At 55.1% G+C, this 18316-nt stretch overlaps 2 protein-coding genes across 6 annotated transcripts in view; one reads left to right on the top strand and one right to left on the bottom strand.

Moving 5' to 3' along the window:
• The window catches only part of VWCE (von Willebrand factor C and EGF domains), a 30184-nt gene extending 25958 nt beyond the window's left edge, over positions 1–4226 (top strand). For all 5 annotated transcript variants that reach the window (XM_034645789.1, XM_034645791.1, XM_034645790.1 and 2 more), the window contains one exon: positions 1843–4226. In XM_034645789.1, coding sequence (XP_034501680.1) covers positions 1843–2444 — 602 coding nt within the window. In that variant the 3' untranslated portion in view covers positions 2445–4226. The remainder of the gene's footprint in view (positions 1–1842) is intronic.
• Positions 4227–8967: 4741 nt separating this feature from the next.
• On the bottom strand, positions 8968–17812 carry LOC100477257 (pepsin A). Its single transcript, XM_002928653.4, has 9 exons — positions 17630–17812; positions 17032–17188; positions 14920–15037; positions 14236–14354; positions 13313–13512; positions 11730–11846; positions 10601–10745; positions 10410–10508; positions 8968–9280 (listed from the first exon to the last, which is right to left on the bottom strand). Exons 1-9 carry the CDS (start codon positions 17683–17685, stop codon positions 9134–9136), a joined length of 1158 nt encoding a protein of 385 aa, XP_002928699.1. The 5' UTR covers positions 17686–17812; the 3' UTR covers positions 8968–9133.
• Positions 17813–18316: the final 504 nt, after the last annotated feature.

Below are 18316 nucleotides of genomic sequence, written 5' to 3'. Positions count from 1 at the left end.
AAAGTGACTTCAATGTGGCTATTTCATGCTTCCTTTTAAAAAAATATTTTATTTATTTATTTGAGAGAGAGTGACTTCAATGTGGCTATTTCATGCTTCCTTTTAAAAAAATATTTTATTTATTTATTTGAGAGAGAGGGAGAGAGGGAGCACAAGCAGGGGGAGGGGCAGGGGGAGAGGGGGAAGCAGGCTCCCCGCTGAGCAGGGAGCCTGACTTGGGACTCGATCCCAGGACCCCAGGATCATGACCTGAGCTGAAATCAGACACTTAACCAACTGAGCCACCCAGGTTCCCCTACATTACTTTTTTAAACTTCCAAGAAGACAGTGAATTTTTCTACTGATTTGTGGCCTGGATTTCCCCTTGGATAAAATACATGTTTAACTCCTTCAGCCTTTGGCAGGGGATCCTCCATATTTAGGGTCGCTCTTCGGGTCCGAGGCCGAAGAAGAGCTGCCGTCAGGGCTGGTGGGGCTGGAAGCCGCCTGAGCCCCTACAGCCCTGTTGTCGAGAATCGTCGAGCCCTTTGTAGATGTTGCTTCACTTAAACCGCCACAAACTCCTCAGCAAACCATTATTCCCCCTGCTGTCCGGAGAGTAATCGTTAGCTAAGATGCCACGCCAGGTACGGAGCATGTGACCTGGGTGACCTCATTTATTTGCTCCCAGGAATGTGGGAGCATGGCTGATTAGATCTCCATTTTGCAGATGGGCAAACAGAGGCTCAGAGAAATTCGGTTTCTGTCTTAAGGCTGTGCTCAAGTTGGTGGCTCTGGGCTCAACCCAGGTCTCTCTGATCCCTTACCCCCGAGCTCTGCTGCCTCCAGATGGGGCAATGGAGGCCCAGGAGGTGAGGCGCAGAGCCCGGCCCCTTCTCCTGGAACACACTGCTTCTGCGACGTTCGCCACGTGCCTCTTCCTAACAAGAGCTCCATACGAGGAGAAACCACTTCCTGTTGCAGTAGAATATGAATTGTTTCCTTTTGATCATTCATAAAAGTCACAGTTTCCGTGAGGTATAATTCACATACCGGACAAGTCACACACTCAAGCATACAATTCGGTCCCCTCAGGCTTATTCAGAGTTGTGTGACCTTCCTTCCGGTGATTTTCTAAATACAGTCATTCCAGGCTTTTTGGGCCTGGCAGCATCTGTCTCTCCTGATCATGGCTTTCTCCAACACTCTTCCTTCTTGTGCTCCTTCCTGCCCCATGTTCTCTTTGCCTACCTTCTTCCTTCGCTTGTTCTCTCCCATAATATCAAGCCCTTATGATGTGCCGGGCTCCAGGCTGAGATTTTTTAAAAAAGTTTTTTTTTCAATAGACTTTATTTTTTTAGAGCAGTTCTAGGTTCCCAGCAAAACTGAGCGGGGATAGAGCCTCCCCATCTCAACGGCCTTTGCCAGACGGTACATCTGGTACTGTCAGTGTGCCTCCCGCCCTCACACGTGGTTATCAGCCGCCGTCCGTGGTTAACATCCGGGTTTGGGCTGGGATTTCTCACGCACCATTCATTCCGTCCTCAGAGTGGCCCTGGAAGTCGTTAGGAGGCCCGTTTTACAGACGAGGACACAGAAGCCCCGTGGAGTTACGGGCCTTGTACAAGGTCACACGGCCANTTACGGGCCTTGTGCAAGGTCACACGGCCAGTGCCTGGCAGAGTGACTTTGGCGGACTGCCTCCCTCTGCTCGTGGTTCCTGTTTGGTCTCCGCCTGGAGGCAGCGCCCAGCGGGGCCTTCCCAGGAGTGAGAGGCCTCTGTGCCCCGCACGGCTCGTCCCAGAGCCGCCTCGGCCGTCGGGGAGAACCACAGTGCATCTTGTTTCCTCTACCTCTCTCTAGATGGCGCAGAGCGGAAGGCAGTGGACGTCGGCAAGGTGGCTCGGAGCCCTCGTGGAGATGCTGAGGCCCCCGTGAACTGTAGTTCCTGTCCAGACCCCCCGGCAGCATGGCCTCGGAAGCCTGTGCCCCATGTCCTCCAGCGCCTCCTCAGAACGAACCTGTCTTACGTGCAGACTTTACCCGCGAGCCCCTCGGGAGCCCAGGCCTCACCCTCACCCCCTTTGGGGCCTGGGGGCACATTCCCAGGGGAGCCCGGGGCCTCCCAGCGCTCAGCAGGGCCTCCGATCCCCCCAGGAGCCTCCACTCTACCTCCAGCCTCTCCCGGAGCTCCTGGGCCTCCTGTTACTCCAGAGCCCTCAGCCTCAGCCTCTTGGGCCCAGACAGCCACCAGAAGGCCTTCTTCACCTGCCATTGTCCTGACTGAAGCTTCAGCCCATTCCATGATGGCCTCCGGCCCCTCAGAGACCCCCGCCACCCTCCTCAGGCCTCGCAGACTCTCTCCCACCACCTCCAGACTTGCTGCAGCCCTCGCAGCCTCGGCCAGCTCCAGCCCCCAGGGGCCTGCTGCGGGGACCTCAAAGGAGGAAGAGTCCACTGGGTAAGCAGGCCTCCAGGTCAGGGCCGTGCCTGGGAGATGCCCGACAGAGAAAACAGCCAGCGGCCCTGGGTGCTGGCAGGGAGGCTCTGGGGCGAATGAGGCCGGTGACGTCGGACCCTCACTTCTGCAGGGCTCCTGGAGGACTGGAAAGTCCCCAGGGCCCCAGGCAGCCTTGTCCCCAAGAAGCATTTGGAATGTGCTGTGAGAACAGGTAGTTGGCACTCTCCATGGTCAGTATCCTCCTTGGACACCACGGCCGGCCTGTCTTCTGAGGAAGGTCGGGGCTGCTGAGCTCCCCACTCTGGAGAAGAGTCGGAGAGGGCCCGGGATTCCCCTGGGACTGTGCCACCAGCCTTCCTGCATCCCTCCCTGAGGTTTCCTGATTAAAGGCTGTCTCCGTCTCCTCCAGACTGCCCTGTTCGTTCACTTCTCGCCTTTGGAAAGGTGGGGAGACGTCACTCCAAGCCCACAGGTGGTAAGCTACCTTCCCACATCAACCTTCCAGCTGGGGAGAAAAACCAGCACCAAACTGGGGGGGCGTCTTGTGGAAACACCTGCTGCCTTTGCCGCTGGGGGGCTCCTCCAGTGAAAAGGGGAAAGATGACAGAGGAGGTTTTGCGGGTTGGGTTCCCTGGGTGGGAGCCTCAGCGATGGACCGGGAGTGGGCAGTTCCCAAGGGGCCCTCTCAAGCAGTGAGGGAGAGGGCAGCAGTGAGGGAGAAGTCCCAGGTCTCGGCCAACCCCCTCTGAGGAGTTGTCCTGAGTTGTCCTGAGGCCTCTGTGCCCCCCCCCCGGGTTGACCAGTCATTCTAACTGGGCTGTCCCAGGAAAGGGGGTGACCTTGGCAGGGGGGCTCCCTTCGGCCCAGGCAGTTCCCTAAGAGGGCCGATGGCCGAGAACTATTAGCCGACAACCTTCCCAGCAGCTGGGGGAATAAATCATCAGTCCTGAAGGGGGATCTAGGCGGTGGAGGCCAGTTCACATGACAGATGGAAAGAGGACAGTACTATCGTTAATGGGGGTGGGATGGAGGCGGAAGACAGGGAGCTCTGCTGTCACCGGGTCACCAGCTTGCTATTACTGAAATCCGTTCATTCTGCAAACCCCAGGGCACAGTCCCCACCCACATTTTCGGGGCACCACACCCCCTTCCCCCCAGCTCCTCTCTGTCCTGCTGCTCAGCACACGTCCCAGGGTGAAGCATTTGCAGTGGTGCTGGCTGCAAGGCCATCTGGGGCATCCAGCCAGACACCGGTGTGGCCGTGAGGTCCTAATCCAGCGCCGTGGCAGGAATAGTAGATTTCTAGTTAGGAGCGTGGACACCCAAGGCTTGAGAGATGCAAAGGACTTAGGGACCTTCTTGTCCATTAAGACCTGAGGCATGTGATGGAGAGTGAGGTCTGGGATGCCCTGGTCAGCTGTGACCCACCCAGGGACCTTCGGTCCAGCTCCCTCACTGGTGTAATGTCCCACGGAGCTGTGACGATGGCATGCGTTAACGCCTTCGTACCTTGCAGTGGTTCGTGCTTGTGCCCTGGGGCAGCCGGCCAACTTCACGATGCCCCCTGCGATCTAATTTCAGGAAGAACGTGTAGCACGCTGGCTGCCTCCACATTGCCACTTCTGGAATAATCCAGCTGTCAACGTGGTAGTGGCTGAGAGTCAGTGCCAATTTTCTCATCACTATTCAATAAAGTGTGCAGTTTGAGTTTGAATACCAGCTTCCCCTCCGTAGAGCTCAAGTAAATTGTGTTTAGTTTGAATGTTAGGGAGAAAAAAAAAATGGGCGGGAGGATAGCTGTAAACATTTTCCCCAAGGTGGTCCAATTAAAAAAAAACAAAAAAAAACAAAAAACACTTCTCTGGACTCTGTTTCCCCATTTACAGCGGGGACCACAGAGGCCCAGAGAGGTGTCCTGAGGTTGCACGGATTGTGACGTCTGAGCAGGGAGGAGGCCCCGGCTTCTCTGACTCCCAGGCGGGGCTTTGTCCCTTCGCATCACACCTGGTTGGATTCTTCTGGTGGGGTTTCAGAGACAGTTTGTGGAGGGTGCTGTGATTACCCTATTTTGGTTTGGGCTCCCCAGGAGCAGACCTAGAGAGAAATATTTGGGGGAGAATCATTGAGCTGGGGGTGTGTAATCCCAGGGAGCAGGGTGAGGGAGGGGGTGGTAAGACAGAGACGGGAAGAAAACCAATCACCATGCATTACAGAGCAGGTCTGTACGGCTATGGGCGATGGGCACCCAGTCCTTCTGCAGACCCTCCGGGAGACCGTGTGGCACATGCCTCTGCGTTGTCCTCCCTAGGGCGTGAGGATGCCACTCTTGTCCCTCTCTTGCTCCCAGGTGGTTGGCTTTCCAGCAGGTCCAGCCAGCTGGGCCCAAGGCTGCAGCCTGCCTCCTTTCCACTGGCTCCCGGGCACACGCAGGCACTCGGGGAAAAGTCTGCAGAGGGCCTTCAGGCTGGCCAGGATTCTCACTACCTTACCCGGTGGTCAGCATAGTCCCTTCCCAGGACCCCTGGGGGGCTCAGCGCTGTCCTCCGTCAGGTAGTGTTGACGGGACACGTTGGGAGGCCCCAGCGGGGTCCAACTTGCTAAGAACATGTTCTGCCCGAGAAAAGCCTCAGGACACTTGGGCCCCGTCCAGGGCTGGCTGGCTCCAGCAGGCCGGAGGACGGCCTTCAAGACCCCAGATGGGTGAGGACTGCTTTTGACAAGTGGGAGGAGCTGGTCGGAATTCTCAGACTCCAGCACTCGGGGGGGAGTTTGGTTTTGGGTGAACGCACCCTTCAGTGTCCCTTACCCAGATTCCACATTTCGGGAATCTTCTGAGAAGCCGTAGAGGATGTGGAAGAGGGGATGCCGGAAGCCTGGTCCATGGTGTCAGCTTCCCTGGACCTAGGGAGTTCCCAAAGGGCCAAATGATCAGACCCAGTTCAAGAGACCCGATTTTGAGGTTTTCAGATCAACAAGCTCAAGGATAAACATAGCAGGTTTCAAATGAGGATCACTCAGGGGTGCGTGGGTGGCTCAGTCAGTTAAGCGTCTGCCTTCGGCTCGGGTCATGATCCAGGGTCCTGGGATCGAGTCCTGCATCGGGCTTCCTGCTCAGGGGGGAGCCTGCTTCTCCCTCTCCCACTCCCCCTTGTGTTCCCACTCTCGCTGTCTCTCTCTCTCTCTGTCAAATAAATAAAATCCTTTAAAAAAGAAAAAGAATAGGTTAAAAAACAATTTTTTTTTAAGATTTCATTTATTTGACAGAGCACAAGCAGGGAGAGCGGCAGGCAGAGGGAGAGGGAGAAGCAATGTGGAGCTCAGTCCCAGGACCCTGAAATCATGACCTGAGATGAAGGCAGATGCTTAACCAACTGAGCCACCCGGTGCCCTGTTTTGTGTGTGTGTGTGTGTGTGTGTGTGTGTGTGTATTTTTTTTTAGAGAGAGAGTGGGGGAGGGGACAGAGGGAGAGAGAGAGACCCTTAAGCAGGCTCCACGCTCAGTGCAGAGCCTGACATGAGGCTCGATCTCATGACCCTGAGATCATGACCTGAGCCCAAACCAAGTCAGAGGCTTAACCGACTGAGCCACCCAGGCACCCTCCCTTAACTTATTTCTAATGTGTAATGTGTTCACATCATTAGATATAAAACTGTGTAAAATTGTATTCAGTGGGATGTCTCCGTCATCCCACGTCTACCCTGCTCGCCCTCTTCTTCCTTTTACGGCTTCTGATTCTGGGCGTCCTTTCTCGGTTCCTATACGTAAGCGCAAGCAGATCGTATTTTCTTTCTTTGTACCCCACAGATAGTGTGGTATAAGCCCGGTCGTCACCTGTTTTTGTGCGTGTGTTTGCTTCACCTAACGATCTCTTCTCAAGATCTTCCCCAGAATCTAGTGAGCATACTCGTTTTTAACGTTTTTACAGCTGCCGAGCGGCTCCTTGCGCGCACCATAGCCTGTTTAACCGTCCCCCCATGGGTGGACATTTGGGTCGTTTCAAATCTTGCTTTTACAAAAGATGCTACAAAGAATAACCTCGTACTTACATCATTCTGCACATGTGCAAGTGTATGTCTTAAAGATAAATTCCCAGAAGGGCAGTTACTGGGCCAGAAGGTATGCACATTTCTCATTTTGACAGACATTGCCAAATGGAGCTCCGTAGGGGCTGTACCAGTTTCTGCTCCCACAGGCACTGCACGAGACCCCACGTCCGGAGAGGGTGTGGGTTCCACAGATGAGTGGAGCAGAGACCTAGGAGATGAAAATATACTCCTGGACAAGTGGGAAAGGGAAGGATAGATGGAGCCATGCTTAGACCCCCGAGGCCTGCAGGGAATGGAGACAGATGAACGGAGGAGAAGCCTGGGACAGGAATGTGAATCTGTATTATCTCGTGGGGCAAAGTGGAAAGAGTCAGATCAGACATGTCAGCTCTGGGTTTCCCAGTCCAACTGGTCTGTTTAAAGGGGAGTCTTTTTAGATTCTGTCTGGATCCAGGAATCCCAGGGCGAGCAAACGGAAGAGGGGTGGGGAGGGAGGGGCTGAGCTGCAGCTGTGGGGGCCAGGAACAGAATAGGAGGGGTCCAGGAAGACGGGCCCGCAACCCCAGAGCCTGCACGCTGCCTGGCCCATAGGAGGTGCTCAGGAAATGCCAGAAACACAAACACAGCAAAGGAGCCAGGACAGTGTGAAATTCCTCCCCAGAAACGTGAGAAGTCCACCTGTTTGTCTCAGGACCAAATAGGACTGGGACAGAACGTTGGTGGGGGTGGGAGCGGACCCATCTGCTGTTGTAAGCATGCCCTCAGTGAAAGCAGATCCATTTCCTTGTTGTTTCCTTTCCAGAAGTCATCTTGAATTCATCACTCAGTCTGCAAATATGTATTGAGCACCTGCGATGTGCCAGGCCCTGCTCTTGAGGCTGGGGTTTCAGCAGTGCCTGCCCTCGTATATTGAAAACAAGCACTCGAGCACCTGCGATGTGCCAGGCCCTGCTCTTGAGGCTGGGGTTTCAGCAGTGCCTGCCCTCGTGTATTGAAAACAAGCACTCGTATAAATGCATGATTGCTGGGCCCCGAGTGCCCTAACTGAGGGGAGGGCCATTCTCCGTGAGAGGGTGGTCTGGGAAGGTTTCGCAGGGAGGTGCTGTGTAGGCCGAGATCTGCAGGATGCTCGGCGGTCGCAGGTCTGAGAAAGCGAGCAGCAATGCAGGCAAAGGGCACAGTGTGTACAGAGGTCCAGAGGTAGGGAAGACGGTTGGGTAGTCGTGGAGGTGGCAGAAGGCCAGGGTGGGTGGGGGCTTAGGGTGGGGAGGGGTCAAGATGAGGCAGGGAAGGTACTCAGGGACCAGAGCATGCAGAGCGTGGGAGATGTATTGTCTTATTCCAAGTGTAAGTGCAAGGCATTAATTAAAGGTTTTAAGCAAGGGAGAGAGGTGATCAAGATTTCTGTTTCAAAAAGATTGTTCAGCTCTGGAAAATGGGCTAAGGAGGGGATCTGTGACATTAGGGAGACCTGGGGCATCCTAGGGCCCAACAAATTACATTTGTGAGAGTGACAAACGACAAACTGGAGGAGGATGTGACAAGAAAGTTTCCCAAGACATCCCATTCTGGGCACCCCAAGGTCACTCCCTCCCTGCAGGGAGGCCCAGCGCCAGCCTGGAATCCAGCTCTCCAGCTGTGGGAGTTTCCCAACAGTCCAGCCAAGGAGCACAGGACTGCAAAATGTTTGCTAGCAAGAGAGGTACTGGCATCAGGCTAAGCTGGGTCAAGGTCAAACAGATGACTGTGGGAGCATTTCTCAGAGCCTTTGGGAAAGGGCCTCTTGCACCTCCAGGGTCTAGAATGCTACATGTTGCGTGCTTATTCTGTAACTTTGTTTTTCACTGGACCTTTTGCTACCAAACCCACCGGGAGAAATGCTGCTCTAAGTATTTTCTGTTTGCAGGCGAGGGTGTATTTGCTAATGGGCATACCCACTGCTTTCTCACAACCTCTGCCCCGGCCCCACTGCCCCTCCACCCCCCAGGAGCTGGAAAAGCATCGGATCAGTTCCGTGTCCTGCACCCAGAGCATCGAGGGGTCTTCAAGTGTTAGTCTGGATCAACCGGCTAATCCCAGAGAGCAGCTCGTTAGATGTGGGGGTGTCAGATCTGGTCACCCCTCCACCCCCCGGCCCAGCCTGCTTAGGAATATCCCTATCAGTGGAATGCTCCCTCCCTCCCCCTGATCTCTTTCCTTTTCTCACTATCTCTTACTGCCTTTGGGAGAAATAAGAAGTTGACTCCCTCACTAAGAACCTAGGTGCCCTATTGCGTGAGGAGGCAACGGGCCTGGTATTTCGGGAGCCCGTTTTTCTCTGATGCTCCCAGCCGGACCTGCTGAGGGCCGATCACCTTCCCGGCTCTAATGCAGGGTGTGTACCCCTGTCACTGTTCGGTGTCATCCAAGGGGACGTGGTCATCTTGTCCCCCTGCCCCGGTGTTCCAACCCCGGTGGTGTGGGGAGAAACACACAGCACGTTTTTCAGGAGGGCAGGTTTTTATTCTACGTTATTGGTGTGACAGGGGAGGGGACCAAGCTTCCACCTCCACAGTCCCATAGGAAGAACAACCAGGAGAATTATGGACATCTAGAGCGGGCGACTAAGGCTAGGTCTTCCTGGGACGCGGCGGGAGAGACGCCGGCTCAGGCCACGGGGGCCAGGCCGACCTGGTTGTTGGCCCTGTCGAAGACAGCGAAGTATTGGCGGATGAAGATGTCACCCAGGATCCAGAGTTCTCCGGAGGCGGTGGGGAGGTTCATGCCCTGGAAGCCGCTGACACAGTCCTGGTTCTGGAGGAAAGGAGAAGAAAGCTGGAGACGGGGCACAGACCCAGTGGTGACAGGGCGCCGGGGACGAAGCATCAAGGTCCCCGGGGCCACTGCGCGGCACGTGCAAGGGAGGAATTTCCTGGCTCGTGCCCGGGGACTTGACTCTTCTTGGCCGGGGGTCTGCCTGGATAAGCTGTTCGCTCTGCTGTCGGTTTCCAGGGATTACTAGACATGATCCAGGGTTTCTGGCAGATGTACAAACCCTGACATCAGCATCGGAGCTAAGAGGTTTAGGGAGAAGTCAGCCGCCGTGAAGGATTTTGGAAGCCCTGGTGACACAGCCTTTTTTCGTTCTGACCCCATCGGGTGGCAAAGCAGATCAGCCGTTAGCCCTTTTCAGTTACTAGGGCTCCAGGCCACCACCTTGGCTGCCTGGGGAGCTGGGGAGCTTTGGAACCACCCCCTCCCTGCTTAGGCCACGCCCCCTCCTGTTCATCAGCATCCCTGGGGGGAGCGTCCTGTCCTGGCCGTCTGTCATCACTTCTTGCTCAGTGACATCAAGCCCCGGGGCAGAACTGGATTTCCACCTGGCATTGTAATAGTCGGTGAACCGTTGTCCTGTGGCTCAGACTCTACCAAGTAAGGATTTGTCACTTGGTGAGACAGTAGGAGCGTCACAAGCCCTGACCCTATGGAAGGTGCGGTTTCCATTTGCCCAACCCTTTGTAGCTTCGATGTGGTTGATCCCACTCGATTACCCTACCCACAGTCTAGGGGTGGGGAACGCTGATGTCTCTAGTTTCTAGACCAGGACACTGAGAGCCGGGAGAGGCTGCAACTGGTTCAGAAACAATGAGCTAGTCATGGAGACCCAGGGCTTGGACTCAGGTGTCCAACCGGAAGTCCTCTTTTCCTGCCACTGGCCTTTGCCTCACTTTTCCCCTTTGGGGGAGGGGCGCTGCATCCACATTTTCATTCATGCATTTATTTTAAAAGTCTTCTTTTTCTCTGGAAGCCGTCCAGAGCAGATGTCGGCTTCAGCCTGTGGAAGAGCACTTGGCCTTGTGCAAAGGCCAGGGGAGGGGGGTGCGGTGGTGGTGACCACATTTGCGGCAGGCACCTGTAGACGACTGGCCCAAAGCCCGCTTACCTGCAGGATATAGGCACTGGGAGGCAGAGGGTACTGGATGCCGTTGATGGTGAAGACGATGTCGGGCAGGTCGTTGATGGCTGAGCAGCTGATCGTCATCTGGAAAGAGTGAGGGTTAGGAGACTTCCGTTTCTCCTGCATGGCAGACCCACCACTTGGGTCTAGAACAGGGCAGTCAGGGCTGGACTCACCTCGCCATTCGAGTCCTCGCTGGCTCCGATGTAGCTCTGGATGTTGGCAATGGAGTTGGTTGGGCCAGCCAGCAGAGAGGTGCCTGTGTCGACAATGGCCTGGCAGCCCTGACTACAAGCGATGGCCTGTCCGTTGATGGTGACGCTAAGGACAAGACACAAGTAAGGGTCTCCTGAGTCCCCAGTGGGTGTATCTCCCCCAGGAGGAACCAGGTGGCCCCATACAGTCCCCGTCCTATCCATTGGCCAATACATAAAATTCCAGCTGCTCTCATTCATTCATGCATTCAGTTACTCCACAAATATCAACTGAGTGCGGGCTCTGTGCTAGGCATGGGAGATGCAAACCCAGATAGCCACATGGTTCCCGTCTGCAGGGAGCGCCTGGTCTGGCTGGAAATATAGGTTATGATCGAGCAAGAGCAGGGGGAGCAGGACACATGGCCGGGGAACAGCAGCGTAATCTAGGGGGAGGGTGGGGTGTCAGGGAAGGCTTCTCAGGCAGGCAGACACCCGAGGTTGCTAAGGAGGAGCAGAGCTGGAGGAGGACATCACAGGCAGGGAGTGATGGAGATACGGAGTGCGGGCAGGAGGTGGAAGACGTGATGAACTTTTAGCAGGCCTGGGGCAGATGCAAGGTGACTGGTACGTGCCAGTTTGTTCAGGACCGTCCTGGTTTTAGCACTGCGAGTCCAGTATCCCTGGAAACTGCTCATTCCTGGGCGAACCTGGGCAACTGGTCACCTGGCAGGCCAGCCGAGTGACAAACAGCCAGGGAATGAGGCTGCTTGGGGCAGGGGTGGGCCCCAAAGGGGAGAGTGGAAAGGAAGGCCCTGAAACAAGGCAGCCCCTTCGCTCTAGGGTGGGAGGGATCTGTGCTAGTTCAAGGTCCCCTAACTGCTGGGATGTGTGGACACGTAAGCTGGTAAATTGTCCTGCCTGTTTGACCAGGAGGAAAGTGGCTCTCCTCCTTTTCTTGGGGTCTCTCTGGCTTGGTCAACTTCCATGTTCTCCCCCTGGGGTACATTTCCCTGTGCTGGCTGTTCCAGGGGGATTCCAGAAAGCTTAGTTACCTACGAGTCTATATGGGGGCCCACGGCAGGATGTTGGCCATCCACGGAGCTCTCACCTGTCCATGGTGATCTGCCAGTAACCCTCGACAGAAACAGGCACCCAGTTCAGGTTTCCAGTGAAGTAAGAAGAATCAATGCCACCAAACATCACCACGCTGCCACTCTGGTCATCGCTGTGAGAAATGGGGGGAGAGACAGGCATTCATTCATTCATTCATTCATTCATTCATTCATTCGCCTGAACATCAACTATGCGCGTCCTAAGAGCTACCCTTGATTGGGCAAGTGAATGACAGACAGGTCACTATTTTTATTTCCACTTTACAGTGAGGCTCAAAGACATGAGGCAACTTGCCCAAGGTCACATGGCCAGGGGGTGCCCAGGTCCTTCTGGTTCCAAGGCATGTGGTTTCTACCCTGTGTTCACTCTCATTGCTGCGAGGAGCTCAAGAGAAGCGAATGCATGGCAGTGGCCGCTCGTAAGGACCTGATCATGTAGTTCACTGGCTCTCAGCCACGGGTGGTTTCCAATTTGCCAATGTCTGGAATATTTTTTGATTGTTGTGATTTGGAAGGGGTAAGGGGGTGCTACTGAAAGCTAGTAGACAGGCCAGAGAAGCCGCTAACCATCCCGCAATGCACAGGACAGCCCCCAACGGCAAAGAATTCTCTGGTCTAAAACGTCCCAAGTGCTATGATGGAGAAAAACCCTGATCGGCGGAGAAATAAGAGAAATACCGAAGTAGCCGTAAAGACAGGTTATGTGTACGAGCCGACTAGAATATTAAGTGGCCAAGAGGAGAATCGGATGAATGGCTCCTCCCACCGTAAATTACAGGAGTCCTTGTTACTGGGAGCTTCACTTTCTAAATCTCTGCAGTTTCGGTCAGATAGGGAAGCAAAGGTGGGCAATGGTAGGAAATTAACCATGGAAAAACTGGCCACGGATAAAACGATCCCTACTCCCCTAACCCCACCCCATCTCCCTGCAAACATCGAACCGTACATGCGACCCACTGAGATTACAGCAGAACAGTCAGCAACCCAAGAAAAATATCGAGCACGACAAATCGCTTCGAGAGAGAAGGATGTGGCAGAGGAAAGCTGAGCATCTCAAGAGAATTGATGACACCCTCTGATGTTCTTGCATAAACATTTACTCAACCAAACCAGCCCTTGGCTTGTTCTTTATTCATTCTTCCAATTAACTCAGAGTCACAACCGGAACCTAGATTTTGTTAACTAACAGAAGAAACTTGCTTTCATCAGTTAAAAGTTCCCTTGTTCAAGACATAAAGTCCTATTTTCATTTTTTTGCTGCAGAATTTTGGCCCCCATTTTAAGTGGATTCACTTAATCCACTCCTGGGGGCCAGCAGCAAGGGGACTGGTGCTGGGGAGCAAATGGCTAACGACATTTGATTGTGTAAGTCAAGGCGACAAAAGTCACACTGGTAAAACAAGACGAAGGAAGGCGGTTCGTCAAGGAGGGATAGGGCACCATTGTCTCCACTATTTACCTCTTGAGACTTAGACCTTGACCTTTCAAATCCCTTGCTTGCCAAGACCCTGTCCATCCCACCCAGCCCTGTACAGACCCCTGCTGGGCCAGGTGGCCGTGACCTCCCGGCCCAACTTACCTGCTTAGGTAGACAGAGAAGAGGTCCTGGGAAACCAGCCCCTGGTTCCACATGTTATCAAAGACAGGAGTAGCCCCGGAAGATGAAATCTGGGGGTAGGCCAGACCCAGGATGCCGTCGAAGGGAGCGTAGTACAGGAAGGAGCCGGGCTCAGTCTCGCTCAGGCCGAAGATCTGGTTGGTGTCTGAAATGCCTCCAACCTGAATTGGGGGAAACCAAGACATTCCCCATCAGCACGTGTTGACCGAGCACTGTGGGGTGCCAGCCCTGGGCCGGAGCATCCCTGCCTCATTTCGAGTAGGACTCGGCTTCCAGGGCGGCAGGCTGGAAGGAAGAGGGAAGGACTGGCCCCGCAATGCTTGTTAATTCCTCTGGAAGTAACCGCTGTGACTGATCTCCCAATGGCCACAGTCTGCGACGCAGAGTGAGAATTTGCTGCAGAGCAGATGGTCCAGTGTGTGTGTGTGTGTGTGTTTCCGATGACTGGATGCAAGGCAGACCCCAGGCAAGTCAGAGCCCTTGACCCCTGCTGCACCCTGTGGGGGCAGGGGTGGAGCTTGTGGCCTTCTGACTCAGGGGGGCTGCAGGTGGGGGTGTGAAAAGGGGGAGGAGGTGCTGAAAGAGAGCTGAGCCTTTTTGCCTTCTGCTCCTTGTCCCCTACCCAGCATTCAACTTGGGGGTCCTGAGGTTGGCTTATGGTTCCTGGCGCCCCAACCCCCTACCCACTACTGCCCCACCTAGAGATGTCTGTGACATCTTTGCCACTTTCCCCTCCTGTGTCCCTTCTCAGGTTACTTTTGTGGTCACTGAGACCCGCATTGCTGGAATACGCTCTCTCTGGGGGGTGCGCTGCGGTCCCCTGGGTCCTGGGAAGATGGTTCCAGGGCTGGGCGGGATGAGGTGGCCAGCCCGCAGGTGCTCACCTGGACAGTGTCATAGCCCAGGATGCCTGTCATGCTGCCGGTGCCATAGGCGATGGAGACTGTCTGGCTGGTGCCCTCGTAGGTGGAGGACTGCTGAGGGTTGAAGCGGTTGTGGTTGGCTGCCAGGGCAAGAAGGAATGACGTCAAACTCAAAGAGCCAAGTGAGAGTCATGGGCTGAGAGTGTCTTCCTAGTGTGGATGCCTTGGTTCGGGGTGGGGGGGCTTTGGAGGAGAAAAGTAATCTTTCCCCCAAACTTTAGAGCCTAAGCATTCCCAGTTTCCACTTCTGTCTAGTAGGGCCAGTTGGGACCATGTCCCCGATGGGAGGTCCCCAGTGGACTCCAGAGTCCTCCCAAGGACCCCTTGGTCTCCCTTCTCCTGGAAGTCATCTCTGATTGCTCCCCTGAGCAGAGCAAGCTCATGGCCTGGTCCATGGTGCTAAGCACCTTCACTCTTCTCTCTGCTGAAGTCCCTGAGAGCAGGGACTGTGCGTGATTCACCCCGTTATCCCTGGGCACCCAAGCCCAGTGCTTGGCACATAGTAGGTGCTCAGTAAATGCTTGCAGACTGAATCTCCGAGTGCCTCCTCCAGGCTTGAAATGGACCTCTTTGAAGCCCTGGGGGTTCTGGGCTCCCAGATGGCTTGGTGCCGGGGAGCCCGGGCAGGCGGGGCCCAGCACTCACAGCAGGCGGGACTGGAGCAGTAGACGGACGGCACCCACAGGTTGGAGGAGCCAGTGTCGAAGATGACGGTGAACTCCTGAGGGGGGGTGCCGATGCCAATGGTGCCGAAGTACTCCATCTGTCAGGACGCAGTGGGGGGGCACAGTTCACTGAGCGCACCGTTCCCTGGGACTCCCCGGCCCGGCCTCCCCGGGGACCGTGTCTGGGGGGGCCCCTCAGCCCACCTCCCGCCTTTCCCTTCACTGTTCTCCTGGCCCTTCTCTCCCTGTCCAATACATCCATCCTTCAAGGCCCAGCCGGGTCTCCCCTCCGCCTGGAAGTCTTCCCTGATTGCTCCCCTGTTACCCTCTGACTGTCCTCTTCTAAGCACCATGAACACCCAATAATAATCTGCTGTCCCCTCTTCAGCTCTTGTCTTGTATGTCTTTGTCTCATTGTCCTAGGGAATGCACGGTCTCGGAAAGGGGTGGAACCTGACAGCAGCCCTCAGAGTATATGCTGAAATGCTTTCTCAGTAAATTGTCGATGGGGAGAGAAACACATCACCTTAACGATGGGAACCCGTGAAGAGGTCTGATTCCTAAACCTCGGTGTGTTAGCAGGTTCAAAAAAGGACACGAAAGGACAGAGTCAGGACTGTTATTCTCAGGGGCAACACTTTCTCCCTCGCCAGCTCTGTTCCAGCCCCACTGGTCTGGTGATTCTTCAGTGATGACAAGCTCATTCCCCTCCCAGGGCCTTTGTACTTGCTATTTCTTGTGCTAGGGAAATGTTTATTCTAGATCTTTCCTTGCCTGGCTCCGACTCATCACTCATTCGGAGTGCCAGTCAAACGTCTCCGCCAAGCAGCCCTCCCTTTATCTACATTTGCCCCTCCCCCATTTTTCTTCTTCCCCTTACTCGATTTTTTTCTTTGCGACCCTTGTCCTTCCCTGAAATTCTCTTACATATTTATTTGTCTCTCTTATGTGTCTTTCCCTCTAGAATATAAGCTCCAGGAACTTTACTTCTTCACCACTGTTTCCTTAGCTCCTTGCACAGAGCCTCCGGCACATAGTAGGCACTTCATAAATATTTGTTAAGTGAACAGGTGGGCTGACTTTACGAAGCTCTTACCAGGGGCCAGGCCCCATGCTAAGCACTCCGAAAAGCACCATTGCCTCCATTACTTGCAACAACACCCTGATGGTAGATATTAGTGGTTCTGTTTTACAGACAAGGAAGCTGAGGCTTACTCAGAATGTAAATGACTTGCCCAAGGTCACGTGGCTGGCAAGCACGAGAGCCGAGCTCGGCACCAGGGCTGGCAGATTTCACGGGCTAAGCTCTTAGGGACGGGCAACCTGGTCTCCTACCCTTGGCCCAGGGCCATTCACAGTACGGACACAGAATATCTACGGAAGGGCAGGGTGTTGTCATGGGGTCCCAAATGGGAGAGCCGCAGTGATCTTCCTAAAGCCCCAATCTGGTCATGTCAGCCCTCCTGGTTGAGACAGCTCAGTGGCAATTAGGCCGCAGACCCTCTGATTTGGCTCCACTCACCCACCCCTCAGGCCTCGCTGTGCCTCTCTCCCTCGCTCTCTGCTCTCCGTGAGCACGGCCTCCTTTCCTCAGATGCACTCTGTCCGCCACCGTCACGGGGTCTGGCATGAGCCATCACCCCCTGGGACGCTCTCCTGTCCCCTGGAAACCCTGGCTTTTCCTTCGCTGCTTGCTCCGGCCGCACCCTCTGAGCGTGAGACCTTTAGTGTGCAGCCCTTGGCCTGGTTGTGCTTTTCCTGGTTTGTGAGTCTCCCTGATTGCTGTCTGTCTCTCTCTCCTAGACCGTGAGCTGCATGAGGGTGGGGGCTGGGCCTGGTTTTGCTCGTGGCCGCTGCCCTTGGGCCCAGCACGGTGCCTGGCACAGAAGGGGGGTGCTCTGTGTGCAAAGACACTGGATGAATGAACAAAAGAACAAATGAGAGCGACGGCTCTGATGGTGAGTTTTCCTGCACCCCCTGTGCCTCTGAGAGCCTGGGAGCAGCCCCCTGGGTTCCTGCCTGGGGGCCCTGGCCCATCCTCCAAGACCCCCGGGAGCCCGCCTTTCCTCCGGGGCCTTCCCCGGGCACTCACGTCCATGTAGTTCTCCAGGGGCTGCGTGGCCATCACGGCGGCCTCCTGGGGAAAGTACTTGCTGGCTGGGTTGGGGCTGTGATTTTTCAGGAAATCCTTTAGGAGCCCATGCTCCTTCAGGTTCTTTCTCAAGGACTTCTTCTTGACCAGGGGAACCCTGTGGCAGAGCATTTGCAAACAGGTGGTTTGGAGGAGGCAGAGTAAGGAGGCAAGGAGTCTGCTGGTGGGGTGCCGTGGAAGCCTCAGAAGGAAAAGGAAGCTGGTCCAAGAGGGGAAGAAGGAGGGGGAAGCCAAGCGGGGAGACGCTTCTCTTTTTGGCACACTGAGGCAAAGAGGTTGAGTGGTTGCCCAGAGTCACCCGGCCCGGTTCCTGGAGCTGGGAACCCAGCCCTGGCAGGACTCGAGCCCCACGTGGGCAGCGCCGGCTCCCCTAAAGGGCAGAGGGAGACAAGAAGGGAGGCTGGAGGTGGCGGAGCAGAGCGGAGTTGGACGAGGGAAGAAGGAAGAAAAATGTGAGGGGAAAGGAAGGAACGTGACAGGCAGCAGAAGGAATCGGCCCTGGGAAGCTGGTCCTGGGCCTGAGCGTCCCCAGACTCACTTGATGATCAAGCACTCGGAGAGCGCCACCAAGCTGATCAGCAGAAGCCACTTCATGGTTCTTCTCGGTCTGGTCTCTAGAGAAGGGTGGAAGGCTGGGAAGTGTACAGCAGCAAGCAAGAGCTGTTCCTTATATACAGTCCAAGGGCTTGGGGATCCGCCTTATCAGCCTCCAAATGTCACCCATTCTCGTAACCCCAAACAGAACAGTTCCTGATAAGGTTGTCCCCGCCCCTCAGCTCTGTCCTGGGAAGTTTCCAATCGAGTAGATTTCCATTGCGACCGGACCCTGCCGTGGGGATGGAGCTGCAGGGGGGCACGTTACGGAGCAGGGGCTGATCTCTTAAATAATGGAATTCGTTAGAACTCGACAAGCTACATGTTTTGACAAAATTGGTCAAAGTGTGCTTAACATTGAACAGATGTCAAGGGGGCTCATTGTAGCCTCGATCTGCCCCTGTGGGATGCCCCTGTGAGAACAGTTCCCCACTCAGCGATGGATCATGTTCCTGTAGTTGCTACCCCCAAAGCACATTCCTAGGTCGATGGTTCGGGACTCAGGACACATTTTCACATAGAAGTGTCCTCCTATGGGATGGTTGGGTGTCAAACTAGCCTACAGGTTTGTCATGGCAGTTGGGCTGACTCTTGGGAAAGTGGTACGTGCAGCACAGAGGAAGAGGAAGGA

The sequence above is a fragment of the Ailuropoda melanoleuca genome, chromosome 16 (genome assembly GCF_002007445.2).
Source record: "Ailuropoda melanoleuca isolate Jingjing chromosome 16, ASM200744v2, whole genome shotgun sequence".
NCBI classification, from domain to species: Eukaryota; Metazoa; Chordata; class Mammalia; order Carnivora; family Ursidae; genus Ailuropoda; species Ailuropoda melanoleuca.
Note: the sequence above shows the minus strand (reverse complement) of the source record. Positions and strands in the feature narration are given on the sequence as shown.